Below are 20,286 nucleotides of genomic sequence, written 5' to 3'. Positions count from 1 at the left end.
TCATTTTCATCATCATCATTATAAGGGCCCATTTGGCCTATGTCTTATGGCCCATAAATTTTTCATGTGTCATTAATTTTGACTATATTGAAGATGTTTCATATTTAGTAAATTAAAATATTTTTAATATAATAAATCATGGTGAGTATAATAATTCGGTATATGTTAGTTGAGTTAAATGATTGTAATTTATTATTTTAAGGTTCAAATAACGTATTTTATTTTTGAATTATAAAAAAAAGAAAGTTTGATTAACTTCACTCTAAAACAACACACCTAAACTCAAATTAAACTCTCAAAATTTAGTTAGATTTTACTTGCCTCTCAATCTCATTCTTCAACATTTTGATGTTCTTAAGAAATCCATAGGCTAGGACAAAAAAAATAATACTAGTAGTACACAAGATGATAACTCAAAGCATGTGATGGTCATTACTTTTGGCCCCATTATCTAAAAATGATGTGTCAATAGAATTAGAAAGACTAATTGCCATTACCCAATCCATTTATTGCACCTCTCATAGAAGTCAGCACCGTTTTTCAATAGAAAAATAAAACTAAACATGCCTATTTTTTAGTGATGTAAGATATAGAAAAGTGGTAAAGAAGTAAAAGTTTTAATTATAATTATGGTGTTTGTTTGGCTCAAGTTCAACTACTCAAACAAGTAACAACATAGTAATGCTGAAAAAAGTTTTCAATACCTTCTTCAATGATTGAGCTTTTTCAATGCTCTAATCTAAAAGTAACATCAAGTACAATGCTTTAGCTTGTAGAGCAAACCAAAAGAACAAAAAGAAAACTTCAAAATTAAATCTACACATGCATAAAGCACAAATGATTCTACTTGTAACACAAAAGGATTATAAATGCAGCAAATTCTTGTGTGAAAATTGAATTTGAAAACTTTGTAAATTTGTAAATGATCAATCTTAGTGACTATTAGTGTTCACAAAATTTTACACTAAAGCCTAAAATGTTAGATCACATTCCTAAATCTTTACATCCAAAAAGACTATACTCATATATAAATTAATCAAAAAGAATCAATAAGAACATTTTCAATATCATTCAGATCCAACAGAGATTGTATCACTTGAAATGCTGCCATGACTGCTACTATCACAAAGAGTGAAAGCACGTTCCAAATTCGCTACGATATCCGCCATTGTTGGTCTATCTTTTCCTTCCAAATGCACACAATGCATTGCAGTATATGCAACCAATTCCACTGCTTCTTTTTCATTCATCTCTGGTTGTTCAACTCTTTGATCCAAAATTTTCGCTATTTCTCCTTCCATGATTATAGGCACTGCAAAATCGACTATACTCACCGGTGTTCCTCCATTTTCGTCGTTCTTGAATATAGCTCTTTTTCCTGTTAGTAGTTCTAGTAAAACTACTCCGAGACCATATACGTCACTCTTTGATGTTAATACATTTAGACCGTAATATTCGGGATCGATGTATCCGACTGTTCCAGCTGCTTTCGTTGGTATGTAGTCGTGATCAGAATCCGGGCTCATTAATGATAATCCGAAATCAGACACTCGCGCAGTCCAATTCGCATCGATGAGAATGTTTGACGACTTTATGTCTCTGTGAATTATTGATGGAACTGCGTAATTATGGAGATACTCAATTCCCCGCGACGCGTCCAATGCGATTTTGATCCTCATTTTCCAAGAATTCAATAAACTACTATTCTTGTCGACGTTATTCTTGTCATGCAAATGATCATATAATGCTCCATTCTTCATGAACTCGTACACCAAGAGCCTTTCATCTTTCTCGTCACAGAAACCAACTAGCCTAACTAAATGCTTGTGATGCAGACGTGACAAAAAGGCTAATTCGGACTCGAATGCGCTCTCTTTCTCTTGAAACACCTTTGTCTTTGTACTGGTTTCGCCTCTTTTGATTGCTACCTCGCGGCCATCGGCGAGTTTACCTTTGTAAACAACACCATAGCTTCCAGCACCAATCTTGTTCTCAGGTGAGAAATTGTTGGTGGCTGACACAAGCTCAGCAAGAGTGAACTCCTCTGACTTATCTTGCTGTCTTGTCGATGAAGTTCCGCTTCTCTGACGCCTCATTATCCTCGAACTTTGACGCCTAATAGTGGACGCTCTCGAAGGCGGACTATAATTCGAAAATGCGACACAATTGAAACTTCCAGCTCTAGTTACCGTCGGTTGAACCGAACTGTGAACTTTCTTCTTACCAAAACAAACACCAGTCCACAAACAATAAACCACAGTGCAAAAACCAGCAAATGTTCCAATTGATCCAACAATAAGAAATGCCAATAAACCATTTGTCAATGTCTTCGATCTCGAAACAGGCATCCTCGGCTGCAATGGTGATTCTCCCTCTGGCGGCGCCAAAACCTCCATTTGAGGCCAACAAGGTTTCGCCTTACAAATGTTACCAAAATTAGAACACAAATACTGAGAATGCGGATATATACCACATTCACTACAAGAAGATTGAACACAAACACCAGGAAGAATAGGAGGCAAAGGAAGCTTAAGAACCGAATCCGAACCGTTATTAAACCAACCAGGACCCCAACAAATAACAGAAAAATTGTTTGTTGTTAATCCACAAGTAAAATTATAACCAGAAACAATAACCTCGAATGAAACACTTTTTGTAGCATTAACAGAAAACAATCCTTTACCGCCCCAACAAACAACAGAACCATTAGATCTTCTAATAGCGCAACTATGTTCAGCTCCTAACGCTAAATCAGAATACTCCAAAGGCTTAACTTGACTAGGAACATTAATTTGACCAAAATTGTTACTTCCTTTACAAACTAAAAACCCTTTTGAATTCAATCCACAAACATGTGACTCACCAGCTACAAGACTCACCATAGAAACATTCATAAACTCGTTCTCTATCTTTTCAGCAATTGATCCATTCACATTCCCAAAACAACGAACCGACCCAGAATCGTTTCTCTTCAAAATTCCACAAGAGAATCCATACCCAGAAGTTATTGACGAAAATTGATCATACCCAGATGGCAAAACGAACCCTTTATTGATTCTCCAACACGACACAGTTCCGAGTTTAACCACCGTGGCACAAACATGGGAATCCCCGACGGAGAGATTCTCGTATAGAACAGTCCCATTGTAGTAAAGTCTTCTCCTTTCAAACGTTGTGTTTGATGAAACAGTGTCCCAACAGAGGATACTGTAGTTACCGGAAATAATGCCGCAGAAGTAGTTTTTCCCGCCGGAGATTGAGGAGAAGGAGACGTCAGGTACGGCGGGGATTACACGGCCGTGACGGTAGCAGACAATGTTGCGAGATTGGTTTGCTGATACGATACCGCAGACGGTGGCGGTGGAGTCGACAACGGCGAGGGTGGTGCCGGAGCCGATGGCATTGGAAAAGGGTATTGAAGATAGGAGAAAAACGAGGGTGAAAGATGTAAAGACGACGGAAGAGAATGAATTGGTCTTCATACAAGGATTGGATTGGTGATGAGTTCACGTCGTTTATGCTTCATTGGCAGAGAGAGAGAGAGAGAGAGAGAGGTTTTTCAGTTTGTAGTGTTGTGTGTACTACGTTAGATACAAGAATTTCAAGTTTGAACTTTTGAAGCTGATTTGAGTTTCATTTTGTTTCTTATTATTTTAGGATGCGTTTGGTTTCTTTAAATATATTTTTCTTTATTATACTTTATTTTTAAATATTGATTTGAGAATTTAAGTAGAATTCAGTCAAAAGGAGTAGTTTTGTTTTAAATAAATAGAATTTATTATTGTATAAAAATGTATTGAAGAAAAATATTGGTCTACCTTACTTTGAATGATTCATTCAATATTTTACTTGGAGTAAAAAATGTATAAATAAAAAGATTTTTTTATTAAAATACTCTCTCAGTTTTAAATTATAAAATATTTTAAATATTTTATATGAATTAAGAAATATAATTAATATTGTATTTGAAAAAGAAACTATTTATGACTTTATATTATGTCTTTTATTTATTATATATAAAAGAAATTTTCTTAAAAAATTGAATGACCATTAATATTATATTGGAATTGTAAAATAACTTAAATTTTAAAATAATTTTAAAAATGATTTATAATTTAGAACACACAAAAAGAAAGAGTATAATAGATGAAATAGAATATATTAATGGAAAGGTGTATTGGTATGGTTTTATTGAATCTTAAGAGGGATTAGTCCTTGGCATGCTAAACACATTGAGAGGTGACTTATATAACTTAGATTTTGTTTGATAAAATTAACAGAAAATTGATAGTTAGTAGTTAATGACTTATATTTTATAATTTATAATTGAAAGTTGATAAGTTAACTTATTAATTGATAGATATAAAATGGCATACAAAAATATTTTTAATTAAAAATTAATGGTTTATTATCTTATTATATTATATTATTAAATTAATTTTTATTCGATAAAAATAAATATATTAATAAAAACATAAAAACAATTTTATTATATATTAAAAATTAAAGATAGCATCAAAATATATTAAATTTGTATACAAATTTTATAATAAAATTTAATGAGATGCACAAATAAATAAAATATTAGTTTTGAATTCAGTTAGATTAATATAAAATAATAATAAAAATAAGCTTATTGTTTAATATTTTACAATAAAAATACAATAATATCTTAAATTTTTTCGTCTTGATTGATCTCATCGACTCTTATATGATTTTCACTAACATGAGAATTATCAACATTATTTCTAATTTATTATATAATTTAGATGCAGGGACGGAGTCAGAAATATTAACAAGTGGAGGCAAATAAATTTTAATAAAATTATTGTCGGATTAATTTATTTTTAATGTTATTAAAAATATATTTTTTATGATGTGATCAAATTTTTATTTAATACTTTATATTTTATATTGCTAAATATTTAATTTTTCACAAATTTATTGTTGAAACGGAAAAAAATATATATATCGACAATTTAAAATAATTTTATACTGTCAATCAATCAATCAACTTATATTCCTTCAAATCATACTTATATTTTAAAATTGCATTGATGACATGACATATTAATGAATTTTTATTAAAAAATACTGTAAACCTATTTTATAATTTCAATGCACCATCTTTAATCTCTATTAAAAAAATATTGTATTGTTCATAATTTTTGTACACAAAATAAAAATTAATTTTTAAAATAAATACATCATTATTTTTTAAAAAATTATTGATTTATAATATCAAAAATAAATATATTAATAAATACAAAATATTTTTACCAATATTTTTTAAGAAAATATTAATTTAATGGAAAAATATTTTAAATTATATTTAAAACAAATATTAAATTATTAAAGTATTATTAATTAAATAATATAAAAAATATTAATATAATTCATTTAAAAAAATAAGTGGGGGCAGCATCCTTCATTGCACTATATGTGCTTTCGTCCCTTTTAGATGTTACCTGAAGACATTAAACATTACATTATTTTTCACTTTCAAATTGACGGAAAAAGTCACAAGCTAAATGGAATATATATATATATATATATATATATATATATATATATATATATATATATATATATATATATATATATATATATATATATATATTTGTTAAAATAATAAGGATATAAATGAAAGAAAAAATCACCAAGCTAAAAACTATAAGATCAAAACCTATTTTAAATAATTTTTGAAAAAAAAACTAAAAATTAATAAGAAAACTACAAACTAAAAACTAAAAGAGACATATCAATCTGGACATGCCAAAAACACTCCCTTAAATTTGGTGATAGATGGGTCTAATGAGTTCGGGATGTAATTTTTTTTAAAAATAACCATTAATTTCAAAATAAATTCCTAAATAATCATTTAAAAAAAAACCAAAATAATCACCTTTTTTAATTGATGCGTCAGTTGAACTGACGCATCCATTTAAGCTTAAGAGGAGGCGTCATTGGAGCTGGTGCATGCTCTCAATGGTCATGCATGTAGGCGTCATGCCTCATGGCGCATGCACTACAACAAACAAGACCTTAGACAGCGCTTTTTTTAGCCTTAGACAGCGCTTTAAAGCGCTGTCTAAACCTCCGCTGTTAAAGGTTTAGACAGCGCTTTTTTAAATCTTAAAAGCACTGTCTAAGCCCCCCCCCCCCCCTAGACAGCGCTTTGGACAAAAGCGCTTTATAAGACCCTCTTATTTTAAACTTTTTAGGTATACCTTAGACAGCGCTTTTGAAAAGCGCTGTCTAAGCCCCACCCCCTTAGACAGCGCTTTGGCCAAAAGCGCTTTCTAAGACCCTCCTATTTAAACTTTTTTAGGTATACCTTAGACAACGCTTTTCAAAAAGCGCTGTCTAAGCCCCCCCCCCCCCCTTAGACAGCGCTTTTGCCTAAAGCGCTTTCTAATCCCCCCCTTAGACAGCGCTTTTTACAAAAGCGCTGTCTAAGGTATACGAAAATTTTTGAAGCTTTTGTTTTAAACCACATTTTTTCCAGTTTATAAACCAGAATTTCTACCTGTTTTCAACCAGATTTTGACAGACAATTATCACATTTTATATATGCCATTTTGGCTTTTTTCTACCAATTTTTGGCTAACAAATATATATATATACCAATTCAAACCAATTTTGCCTTAAATGTATCAAAATATATACAAATTTATGTACACATTTACAAGTCATTACATATACTACAAATGTACACATTAATTACACAAATTTATGAACAAACATTGAGGATCCGAAGAACGTACTCCGTCACGGTATAAAAGATGAATTTAGGCAAATGTTAGATGGTAACTTGGAAAATAATACTAATAGATGAATTTAGAATGAAATGCTAACCCGGTATTAAACGGTATAAAAAACAACTTCTCCGCATCTTTATTGTCCATGAGGATCCGAAGAACGTACTCCGTCACGGTATCCGTGGTCATTCGATCGGCACAGATCCATGTTTTATCCATGGTTTTCCTACTTATTAAAGTAAACAATTAATCCAGACGAAAATACATAACTAAGGTAGTATCTTTGAATATCCTAACAATTATAAAGTTCAATTCATTTTAAACTTCAAAAACCTATACATAACCAATGTTAATATAAACTTCAATAACGTATCCGGATTAGTCGATTTCACTTAGAAAGTTGTCAACCCAGTCTCTGACTCATACTTGAACTCATTTTCATTATCACCCACCACACACTTCACTGGCCTCTGGGAACAGTAAACCCCAAATCTTCCACTTCCTCTCACTTTTAGGCTAACTGATGCAGCTACTCCTTTTTGATGGATTTCAAACTGTTCCACAGCTCCTCCAGTGTTGAACATATCCAATAGCCCTATTGGTGCAAACCAAATACCTTGCGCGATTTCCTGTCAAAAAGCATCAATTCATTCAGCATATCATGTTCATCGGTACCAAACAAACAATTCTTCGCAATATCTTGTATAACAAACTTGCTTAAGCCTTACCTTGATTGGATAGAAATGGAAAAGCTCGTATTCTAGAACTTTTAATGTCACTGGCATTGAAGCACCCTTTGGTAAAAGAGCTATGTTGCCTGAAATGTGGATGCTAGTCAATATTTTAATAAAGTTGAATTTCACAGTAGCAACTTCACTTCTTGAAATTCAAAGATTTTAAGCTCAATGAAATTACCTGATCTATAAGAAAAGACAACAGCATCTCCATTCCAATCAGCACCAGCCACTTGAGCAATAAGATCAACATCAGAGGTACAGACAGAGCCAGTAAGTGTCTCAGGGGTTTCGCAATGAATACGGTTTTTCTTCTCTATCTTGCACCACCCGGCACCTTGACAGTTAAATACACCAACAACTCCACAACATTTGTTCAAATTCCATATCTTGAGCAAGCTGGAAATGAATTTTAATACACAAGATTCAAGCATACCAACTAGTGACTACTAAAGAAAAACTCCTATCAATGACTGTCTCTGATAGGAGCTGAACTCCGTCTCTTGAAGTTACAAGGTCAAACTCTTAACACTGAATATCAGATAGAATATTTAACAAACCTTTTCCCATCTCTTGCTGGATCAACAAAGAGAGAGTCAACAGTGGGTCGGACGGGTAACTGAGCACAGAGAACCGAGCCATCAGGAAGAACCAATTTCTTTAGAAGATCAAAATTATGCCTTCCTGGTTTATCACTATATACGCAACAAAAGCAACATGACGATATTAATACATATAGTCATGTATAACCAAATGTTGAACAAGAACTGCAATGAATGTCAATATACTACCTGACATAAATTGGGCCTCCACTGATCGCACGAGCTGCAGCATGATACTCGGCTGCCGGGTGTAAACTCTGAAATTACCAATATACTTTTGTTAACAAGAATATAGCTATTAAAAGGTACTCAAAATACAGATTCACTTCTACTTACATGAAACATGTCCCAGTCAGGTTGCATGAACTCTCCAAGGAAAATTGAGTTATACGTAACCGATGAAACATGAATGGTATGAGAAGCAGGATCATGTGGGTAAAAGTCATCAGAGGCTCTCACAACAGCAGTCTGCTTGGCACTATAGAGGCCATCAGTATTGTGACACATGCAAGAAATGCATCTGTTGTCGCAAAAATTTCGAGCAATAGAAGCCTCGAGAGCTTGATGATAGCTACGTGTGATTGAGACTCTTCCGCCATGTCCTGAACCAAGGGTCTCGATAATGTTTTGCACATCAACTTTCACTCCATCTACTCCGCACGAAGCTAAGTAAGCATGGAGCTCATTGTAGAAATCAAAGACCTTTTTCGGATGAACCAGACCTAACCCATGGACAGTCAAGCTGTCCATGACGGCGTCTGGTTGATTTCCTAGAACGCCCGGGGAGTGTATGGGGTATGCTACAACAGTGTTGAAGTGCTCCATTCCAATTGCTGTTGGCTTCACTCCACCCCAATAACCAGCTAGAGCATGCCAAACATATACATACCTGCCATAGAAAACCAAAAATTCAGAAACATAAAATAAACAATTAAGTCATGATAATTCTTCTGTCACATAACTCAACAACTCGAAGAATACGAATCATTTTGAAATGAATTTATAGGATTTCAGGATGCTAGACCATACTTCATATTGTGTAGTTGCTTTGTTTGATCTACAACATGCTCCAAGCCATTCCCCCCACCATTCTTTTGAAACTTAGTGTTTTCTTTAATACCAGTCAACTGTGTCGCAAACCTGCAAGAATCATATCTCCGAGGATCAGTTATACATTTCTAAATTAGGACTTTTTCTATGCAATGTGCATGAAAAATGCTAAATTAAGAAACAAGATAAAATCTTACTGTGCTCCTTCTTGTACAACAGAATCGGCATCTTTTGGTTTACTCTCAATCTGTTGCCAACCATCATCGATGATGAGAAACCGTGGAGATGCACCTCCCTCTGATAGGCTAAAGGAAAAGAAATGAAATGAAACACAACATTTCAGTAACTAGTTGGTGCCTCTAAACATCATCTTGATCTCTTTTCACTTACCATAAAAAAGAAAAGCAAGACACTCATGTTTCTCTCACAAATTACCTTTTCAATCCTTCCTCAATACCCTCAGTTGTGACATCAGTATAGAAAGCATCCCATGTGCACCAGCCAAACCAGTCAACGAAAGACGGTAACTGTGTAAAACCAATCGATAAAAAAGTTAGAAGATCTATTACATAACTAAAAGATGGATCTATTGGTGATATGGCTAAGATAAGATTCTTACTATTTTCTTCTCGCGGTGCAGAAAAGTTTGCATGTGTTTTTCAACAGCCCTTAATAACACGCAGAAAAGAAATCAGTAACACCATATTTGTCAAAATACAAATCACAATTTCACCAAATGAGAGAAAAAATCTTTTTTCTATAGCTGCAAATGACTTTACAACATCATAGGGAAACAAAGAGAAAAGATGAAATAGACAAAAAGAGAAAAATGCGTCACTTGACACTCTAAATCCAAACAGATCGAAAACTCTCCGACACTCTTATAGCTCGCCTCTGCAAAAATCCAAACAGATCGAAAACTCTCCGACACTCTAAGTGTATCCAAATATTTCAAGTAAGTCACCGCATCATACCTATCAGGAAAATGGCACACAACAATCAGTGCCTAAATGAATAATTAAATAAAAGGCATGCAACCGCAATCTAATCTATGACATTGACGTTTTCAATGTCCCTATAACCGCTTTTGACCCTAAATTTCCACATTGTGGAGAATTGCAAAGCAGCTATTACAATGACTGTGGTTTAAAACCTTGATAAGCAGCAAGCACCATTAAAGATACATCAAATAGAATACAAATGCAATGAAAGAACAAACAGCAAAAGAACCTGACTAGATAATCCAACAATTTCCTCAAGGTCTTGAGATCAGAGACGAGTTGCTTAGTCTGTTTCCCCAAAGTATGCCAAATTGGATCCAACTGTCTCCTGACAATCTCATCAAACGACTTGAACAACCCATTCTCCACAGTCAAATCCTCCACATCAACCTTATTCGTCTTCCTCATCTCCTTCAAGCACGCACCCATAACTTCAACAATAGACTTCTGAATCCCCATCATGTACTTACTCATCGGAACCCTAATATCGACAACATCCGACGGGTCCTGCTCAAGCTCCTGCGAAACATAAACCTGAAATCTCGGCCAAAGATGCAGCTTACGAATATGCAAACACTTCATAGTTCTCTCCGCCTTCGCAAAACCCGAAACCATCGCTTGTGGCCTATCGGAGAAAACACGAACAAACGCACTTCGATTGAGAGAACGAAAAATCCTAACAATAAAAGCTTCAGTGGAAGTCTCCGAAACGGAATGAGCGTTGAGGATGATGAGTCCGGAGATAATTGAGGCAGGTAGTTTATTAGTGAGAAGATCAACGATGAGGATTTTAGGGGTAATGAAACAGACGGAGCCGGAAGAGTAGAGGGAGTGGCGGTGGTTAACGGGGAGGTCGGCGGTGATTTCGACGGGGACTTGGTAGAATTGGGGGTTTAGGGTTTTGAGATGGAAATTGATTTTGGATTTGAGAGTGGCGGAGGAAGGAGATAGAATGAGAAGTGTTCCCTGAGAAGTGGAGTGAAGAAGGAGAAGAGATGAAATGAGTTTCGATAGAGAGAGACCTGAAGAGAGAATGACGAGACCGCCATTGGTGTCTTCGAGAAGCTCTGTGATTATGTGTTCGTGGAATTGAAGACTTCCAAAAGCGCTTTCTAAAAGCGCTTTCCAAAAGCGCTTAGACAGCGCTTTCCAAAAGCGCTTTCTAAACCCCCCCTTAGACAGCGCTTTTGGTTTTAATTTTTTTTTTAATTTAAAGACTTTAGACAGCGCTTTATCAAAAGTGCTGACTAAGGTCTATATTTAAAAGCGCTTTCTAAAAGCGCTGTCTAAGGGGGGTCTTAGACAGCGCTTTTAGAAAGCGCTGTCTAAGACCCCCCCTTAGACAGCGCTTTCATTATTTTTTTGGAACATTTTCCGTGTTTTATTTTAATTTTAACCTTAGACAGCGCTTTCTTTTAAAAGCGCTATCTAAGATGCGCTGTTAAAAGTCATTTTTGGCGTAGTGATGCATGTGTGGTGTCACATGCATTGGCGCATACATACACTACATAGTGTATGCGACAATGCATCTGGCGCATACACCTTTAATTTTTTTTTTATTTTAAATGTTAATTTTATAATTAAATAAAAAAATAATGAAAATAAAAATTATATTTATGTTATAATAAAAATTACATGGAATTGACAAGAAATTCAATGACCCGCCCGATTGAAATGTCCCCTTGTTCCACATCCATGTGTGTTAGTCTGTCTTCGAGGTCTTCTACGATTTTGCTGGGGTGTTTTGGATCTTTGAGTGCTGACATGATCCAATGGTGGCTGGTGTGAAGGTCCGGTGAAAGGTCCAACAGTATTTGATAGATGTGTCATCATTTGTTCCCAATAGCTAGGGGATTCTCGCCAACAGCACTTCCGTAATTAAGTTCGGTGCCCATGTTGTCGTAGTTGGGTCGATGTGGTTGGGTGAAATGTGGACGGTATGGTTGCCCGAATTGGAACATTGAATCGGATTGGAAACGAATCAATGGTTCATGGGGTGTATTATAGTTAAACAATGGTTGGATGTTATGGTGATGTGATGTTTGGGTGGTCATTGGTGGGGGGCTACGATGACATGAATTATATGAATCATCTGGGCTATAGATTGTTGTGTTGGCTGCGTATGGTTGTTGGTGGGTAGGGTTTGATTCTTGATTTTGAGGTTGGGTGTGTGGCATGAATGAGTTGCGAGGTTGGGGGTTTGCTTGTTAGGTGTATGTGGTAGGGTGATGGTGTGAGGTTGATCGTTGGGTTTGGGTGGTTTGACATTTTTCTTGGACGGGGACTTGTTATTGGGTGTATGATGATGAAGCTAGTTAGCGTGGATCAATCAAATACCTTGGCTCAGACACAAATTATTGCGTTGTAACCGACCTAAACCATGCCATATACTGTTGAGTTGGTCTAGCACCCTGTATGACTAGTTCGTTTAAGATGTGTTTTCGTTGATTCCTCCAATGACGACACGTCTCTTTTGTGAAGTCTCTCCAGTCGGAATAATCCCATTGGACATCGACTCTTTTTTGATGCCAATCTCCCAAACACGTCGGAGGTTCTGGAATTTGTTGTTACATGTCGAACTGCAGTTTTACCCGGTCACTCTGGTGCATCTCCACAGTAGTGAACTGAATAATTGGTGTTTTTGATGTCCAAACTACAACATCATCATGGTTAACCTGATGATCAAGACCCAGATATGGCCTCCGGATAAACAGTATAAAATACGACATGATTAGATGATAAATAATTTGATAATTATTTTAAAATCAAAATAGAGTTGTGTAGGAGTATTACATCGTCTGATCCAATGTGATCCAATAGATTGCGACAGACTACTATAGCGTGTTTCAGACACCTATTATAGTTCATCCCTCTAACTGACCACCTAGATCAAAAACAGTTGAAAAATATTATTTACAGTTAATTGTAATATAAAGTCTAATTAATTAGATGGTAAAGTTTTAACTTACTTTGTTGCAAACGGGAATATGAATGGTTTCTCGTTTACCGGGGTGAGTGACGACATTCTTGACCAACCTCATGCTTGTAGCAAATATGCGCATGAATAAAACGTACAAGTATTTTTTTTGACATTGTTACACATCGCACTATATAGATTGGCCAAAACAGTTGAACCCCAACTATATGTGCTTACCTTATTTATGTTTCGTAACAATGGTAAATATATAATATTTACCGTATTACCAGTACTTTTGGGAAATAAAAAATTACCAAATAAAATCATAATATAACACCGAGCTTTAATTATTTTTCATACTCGGTAGATTCTTCGATCAATGTTATACTCGCATAATATTGTTTGAGATATCTTAAATTAATACCTTACCCCCTAGCTTGACCAAATGTCTCTCCCACAGCTTGGTCGTCACACAAAAGGGCACCCAATAATTCATTGCAAATAGAGTTATTCTGGTTAACTCTATCATTTACGGCCTTACCATCGATACGTAGACCCAACAACATGTAGACGTCCTCAAGTGTGACAGTACACTCATCGAAAGGAAGGTGAAATATGTGGGTCTCGGGTCTCCATCTCTCCAATAAAACAAGAATAAATTTGTAGTCAACCGAGTACGAGACTATGTTGAGGAGATTACCAAAATCACGTCCTCGAATATATGGTTCTATCAAAGGATCGTGAGGTACATATTCATGTACACGACATCGAAATCGTTTTGGGTACTAATAAAACATAAGTAAGAAATAAAATAAGAAGAAGTAATATACAATAAAAACACAAATAAGAAATAAATACGAAATAAGTAAGAAGAAGTAATAACATACAAATGTCGAGATATTGTCGATTGTTCCTCGATGTTCATCACCCATAGTCAATAGAGACATAATGCTGTAGAGGTTGAGTGTTGCAGAGGTTGAGTGTGGCAAAGCGATTACAACCATCAAAACAATTTTGAACGTATTATGCATCATCTTGTGAACGTCTATGTCAGTCTTAATATCCACCCGTTCACGCACTTCTCCATTTTGGTTGAATATGGACTTAAGCCATTGGATTCTTCTAATCCTTTCACCATCTGAAATTTCTCCATCTAACCAACGGTTCAACGTCCGGTTAAGACGTTCAAACGAATCTATATTCCAAAGTCGAATCTTTATCGGAGGTGCGACTGTTGAAAAAATTAAATCGGCATTTCTCTTGTGAATGTATTCAAACATGGTTAAAGAACAAAAATTTGAAGGAGATTGAAGTAAAATGAAAGAAAATCGGGTTGGAGGGTAAGAAGTAGTCTGCAAAAATATGGGATATGCGCATGTTAGTTATAGATTAATCATGAAATGCATGCGACAAAGCCCTAGGCGTCCTACACACATGGCACAAGTACACATGCATGTGTCAGATGCATAGGCGCATTTACTAAACCACACATGCATGCGCCAGCTACCATGGCGCCTACATGCAATGCCATTGGGAGCATACGCCATTGGAGTTGGTGCCTCCTTTAAATGGTTATTGGATGCGTCAGTTCAACTGCCGCATCAATTAAAAAAGTTGATTATTTTGATAATTATTTTGAAAAATTGGTTATCTTGATATTTAAATTGAAAAATATGGTTATTTAAAAAAAAAATTAAGTAATCATAGTTATTCAATAAATGTGTTTCATGACGTGAGAGCAAATAGTGACTAACTTAATAAAAGTCCGTTGAAGAAAAAAATTTCAGAACGAGTTTTTACTTACCATTTTTTCGGTGGAGATAAGGCAAAGTCACACAACAAACTTACTAATTATGTATTTTTTCTGAAATAAAACAAATGTTTTAAAATGAATATTTTATTTTTATTTTTAATATATTATATCATTTAATTAATATTATTTTTATCATTTTCAATATTTCATAAGAGTAATTTAATAAAAAAATCATTTTTTATTTTTTATTTATTATTAATTTTTATAATATTTGTGAAATTGTCAACTAAATCATTTATTATGGGACGAAAGAAATAATTTTTCACATAACTTCTTACATTTTCTAGGTAAGTTTGTTCTAACAACACAAATCTCAAAAATCTCCAACAACACTATTACATATCTTATTTTTAACAAATACAAAAATTAAAAATAATCAAAATCAACTTTTTTTTAATCAAAAATAGTAATATTTTAAATTTGAATTGTTATATACTCTTAGTATAAAAAATTAGACATTCAATTTATCACAATCTTTCATATTCAAAACTTTAAAAATAATTTAAATAAAAATCAAATGTTAACATTAAACATTTGTAATCGATTGATATTGTAAAAATTCTTTTTATCCCAATTAAAATTTTATTGTATTAATTATAATAAATTATCCAAAAGATATAATTATAATAATTTTAATATATATATATATATATATATATATATATATATATATATATATATATATATATATATATATATATATATATATATATATATATATATATATATATATATATATATATATATATATATATATATATATATATATATATATCAACTTACTCAAGAGTAAATTATTTTAACTTCCTCTAAATCATAATTTTTGAATTAAATTTAATCTAATAGTTAATTAAGTAAAAAAAATTAATTTAACAATAGGTGTCATCTTTCTTATTTTTATTTGTCTCAAACTATTTATCTCTTTAGAATATTCATTTGATATTTATTATTTTTTTTCCATTTCCTTACTCTTATTAATTTTATTTTAAATCATATAACTACTATATATTATTAATAAAATTATTTTAGTAAATGATACTCGTTTTTTATTAAACTTAACACAATTAATTATTATTTTTAAAAGTGTGAAAATTTCAGAAAACACCTATTGTGATGTGTGGTGGAATGAGTAATTTTAATAAAAAAATAATAACATATTTATTTTTTCGCAGACTATTGTTGAAACAAATAATACTACGTTTAATGTTTATATATTAAAGTCAAGTCAGCTTTAAAAGAAAAAAGTTAATTAAAATTAAAATAAATTTTTTACCACAGAAAGGAGTATTTACATTGTCTAATCCGTTCAAATGAAAACTAAATTAAAAGAAAATATAATGCATGTAGTTGATTCTTCTCAAATTATACATTTATTGAGATAAACTTATTCTTTTAGCACCGGTTTAAAATTTTGATTTTTCTTAAAAATTTGTTATATGAAATTCAACGGTTTTAGTATTAAAACAAATTACTAAAATGGAGGGTAGCCAAACAAATATTTATTTTTATTTTGTTACTAATATATTTTTGTGACATAATTAGAGTAACGCAGAACACGCCGAGAGCACGTGATCTTCATATCAATTGGAAGCACACGTGACGTAACGGAAGTTATTCAGTGAGTTTCATGGTGTTGAGTGTTGACCATAAAATAAGAGAAATACTGCTGAAATTTGTTTATTTATATATTTATTTGTTAATTAATTAATTAAAGATTAAGAGCTATAAATCTGAGTCAGTTAGATTCGGTTTGTGTTGGTATGGCTTTTCCGTTTTAAAGTGTTACAGATTTTGAATTTACAACATTTTCTTTTTTTTCTTATTATTCTGTTTTATTATAAATTATTTTGGTAATTTTATTTATATTTTAAATATAATTAATTTTATAAACATATATATGAACTATTTAAAAAAATATTTTTATTATTAATGATATAAAAAAATTATTCTCTCAATATTATATTTATTTGATTGTAAAAATATCTTAAATTTTTTTGAAAAGACCAAAATAAGATATATATTAACGATCAAAACAATATATAAAAAATGATAAGAATAATATGACAACCTAAAATCCAGAATTTTTTTTAAATGAGCTGTATAATAGTTAATAAGCAAGTTAAAAGATTTAATCTTCGTAACTGATAATCATAATCGAAAATATCATATCAGATAACGTATGCAAATGATCCACTTTATTTTAAAAAATATGTCTATTTTGGTCTTTTCAAATAATTCAAATCACAAATAATCAAATAATGCTAAGAGTCGATCTATCATTTTTCCAAAAACTATCTAACTTGTCAAATTGTAAGAGATGATCATGTAACTTTCCTTTAGATGTCGTTGAGAATCTTAACCAATTAGAAATAATAGGCTATAAACTACCGAAAAATAACATTTTACAAACAAATTATCTTTGTTTTCATCCATACTACAATTTGCATACATCTTTGATAGTTCATAGCAAGAATGTACCGCCTATCTAAATTGTCCTTTGTCGGAATACGATTCAGTAATAATTGTCAAACAAAAATCGAAACCTTGAGAGGCGTAGTCTTCAACCACAAAATCTGAGAATTAACCTGATTGTTGTTGACGTCAAATTCAAATAAATTTTTATAAACACCGCTAAGAAGAGGGATGTAAAATTCATACCCACCGATCTTCTACTTCTACTTGCAAAACAACTGGGGTTAATCGCTCAATACTTTATCCCACTAACTCTTCCTCTCATGCAAACAACCGCATACGCCTCTTTCAAGCCTCACTATTCTCCTCTACCCCAACTCATTCATTTATACTACAAACACCATCTTATTCTCTACTAAATCAAACAGCTTACACAATCTAACCTTCAAAGAAGTACCGTCAAGCTAAGGATCTTTGCAAAACAGAATAAAAGATTCATCTCCTATTTTCCGATCAATGTTATCAAACAACCACCCTCCATCGATCAAACCAACACCATCTCTTGTGTTTTCAAATTCCTTCACCAAAAAAAACTTTACTTGATAGTAGAGTTTGAGTTCCGAAAGTTGATGGTAGATTAATAATAAAAAAAAATCTTATATAAATAAATAAAGTAATTATAGCTACTGAAAATTAATACAAAATTATGAATCTCTTATTCGATGTATTCTATATATTAATATTATTTTAATGAAAATATATAATTGTGTATTGTTGTAACAAAAAAAATCCATTTTCATTTTGTGAATTGATCAATTAAATCGATTAATTTAGAAAGATGATATTATACTATATTCTATCAAATATCCCTTAATTATGCAACCTATTTAATAGTTATGAATAAGAGTGTAATTAGTTTGATTTGAAATTTTTATAAAAAAAATTGTGTGATATTTTCATGAGTTCGGTTTACTTTTAATGTTAGTGTTTTTTAAAAATGGAATCGAATCAAATAAATCAATTTAATTTAATTCAATTGATTATATTGTTTTTTCTATATTATATTAATTTGTGTATTTTTTATTATCATATTTTTTTCGTGTATCTTTTACTATTATTTCTTTTAAAATAATATATTTCATATAATATATTTCATCTATTTCGTGTTATATTTTTCAAACAATTTCATGTTGTATTTAATCCATACAAAAAATAATAAACAAAATAGAATAATAATAAAAAGTTGTGATACACATTAATTAACACGAATCACATCTCAAACCTATATCAAAACTATTTTATAATTTTGTAACAAAACTATCATAAATTTCATTGAAGAAGAGAAACAAAAGGATAAAAAAAATAAAAATTAACTAAAAAAATTTGAAACACAAAATGATTACTATAATCATTGTTTCAATTTAGCAATTTGACGATTTCTAAAATTAAAACTGAGAACATAATTAAATTATCTCGATTTTCATTAATTTAGTTTGATTTCAAACCAAACCAAAAAATTAATTTTTTAAAATTTAATTTAATTGATTTTTTCTTATTCGCTCATACTCTAATCATGAATCTCTTTAAAAAGTATGTTACTAATTTTTAGTGGTTTTCAAAATTCAAATATGAGAAATACACGCAGAATAGGTATTCAAATTAAATAAGCTGATTTTTGCAAAAGAGTGAAAAGCGAGAAAAGGACTGAAAAATGAAATATTTGGTACTTTTGCAGTTTGTTCGGTTGTTTTGGAAAGTTTTGCAGATTGTTTGTTAATAAAATTTCAGAGCCTGATTGCGGGACCCAAAGGTGGTAAGAGAGACAAACAAATGCTTTTTCTTTATCCTTTCCCTTTTATTTTATTTTATTTTGAATATATACAAATTACTTCATGGAAGAAATATAATTTTACAGGATTATAAAAAAATATCATGAATGTAAAAAAAAGAAAAAAAGTAAGTGTGAGTTTTTTTTATTTACTCCATTCGGGCGATTTTTTACTTTGAAGTTTTCAAAAATTAAAAATGATTTTCTTTTTGAGTTTTAGTTTATGAACATTAAAATTAATTTTTAATCTTGAGTTATGAAATAAACAACAAAATAAATTTAAAAAATTAATATAAAAATAAATATAATTTAATTCAAATATTTATATTAATACTACTAGATTTGTAAATATTTAAAATATTACAAATATATAATGAATGTTTTAAAAATAATTTTAATATTAGTAGTTAAAAGTGGTGGTTGTCGAAGGCATGCAAGGGTGGTGATTGATGATGGTCAAAGGGTTGATAGTGATCATTAATGGTAGTTTATGATGGTCATAGTGGTTGTTCGAGTGATAGTCAATGGTGATAATTGATAGATTATTGATCCATGATAATTATATTGGTGGTTAATCGTGACTAAAATGGTGGTTGATAATGGTTAGATTAGAGATCACAGATGAATAAAGTGGTGATTGTGGTGGCTAATAGTGATTAGATATGGTCTAAATAGTTGTAGGAGTGATGATTAGTGATGGTCAAAATAGTTGTGGGAGTGATAGTCGTAATATCGGTGATCATTGGGATCTTAACTTCAAAACAAGAAGTTAAAAATTTATTTTTATCTTTTGTTGAATTTTAGTGAAAACCTATTTTAAAAATAAGTATAATTTAAAGCAATTCCATTTTGTTGAATATGTTTCAATTTTAAAAATGATTTTCAAAATCAAAAACCAAAAACTCATAACAAACTCTAGAAATTAAATACTACTTAATAAATATTACTTCTCATAATACATTATATCTAAAAATTAGGGTTAAATATAATATATTTTGCGATGTGTGTAACTTTTATTTTACTAATTTTTTTGGATTCTCTCATGTAATATAAAGATTACCTTGTTTTGACCCTTCAGAAAATAAGTTGGCAATGAATCTTCTTCACTTTATTGATATGACATGTTTATGTGACATTTTTAATTATTGCATAGATACCTTAGTGATTC

At 31.6% G+C, this 20,286-nt stretch overlaps 2 protein-coding genes across 2 annotated transcripts; both read right to left on the bottom strand.

The window, feature by feature from the left end:
- Nucleotides 1-965: 965 nt before the first annotated feature.
- On the bottom strand, nucleotides 966-3,621 carry LOC127118157 (putative serine/threonine-protein kinase-like protein CCR3). Its single transcript, XM_051048309.1, has one exon. The coding sequence runs from the start codon at nucleotides 3,480-3,482 to the stop codon at nucleotides 1,068-1,070; it is 2,415 nt and encodes an 804-aa protein (XP_050904266.1). The 5' UTR covers nucleotides 3,483-3,621; the 3' UTR covers nucleotides 966-1,067.
- Nucleotides 3,622-7,153: 3,532 nt separating this feature from the next.
- On the bottom strand, nucleotides 7,154-9,838 carry LOC127121961 (probable galactinol--sucrose galactosyltransferase 2; the record flags this gene model as incomplete). The annotated part of the gene is made up of 10 exons (XM_051052381.1): nucleotides 7,154-7,390; nucleotides 7,490-7,578; nucleotides 7,677-7,894; nucleotides 8,056-8,190; nucleotides 8,287-8,354; nucleotides 8,434-8,986; nucleotides 9,127-9,237; nucleotides 9,345-9,452; nucleotides 9,583-9,674; nucleotides 9,767-9,838. Coding segments are annotated over 10 exons (1,683 nt in total), but the record flags the coding sequence as incomplete, so codon positions are not given.
- Nucleotides 9,839-20,286: the final 10,448 nt, after the last annotated feature.

Source organism: Lathyrus oleraceus, chromosome 2, assembly GCF_024323335.1.
Source record: "Lathyrus oleraceus cultivar Zhongwan6 chromosome 2, CAAS_Psat_ZW6_1.0, whole genome shotgun sequence".
Classification (NCBI taxonomy): domain Eukaryota; kingdom Viridiplantae; phylum Streptophyta; class Magnoliopsida; order Fabales; family Fabaceae; genus Lathyrus; species Lathyrus oleraceus.
The sequence above is the reverse complement of the archived record's forward strand: the minus strand, read 5'-3'. Positions and strand labels throughout refer to the sequence as shown.

Bases quoted from the DNA above. Each gene is read 5' to 3' on its own strand.
- LOC127118157 (XM_051048309.1), bottom strand. From the start codon at position 3,482: ATGAAGACCAATTCATTCTCTTCCGTCGTCTTTACATCTTTCACCCTC.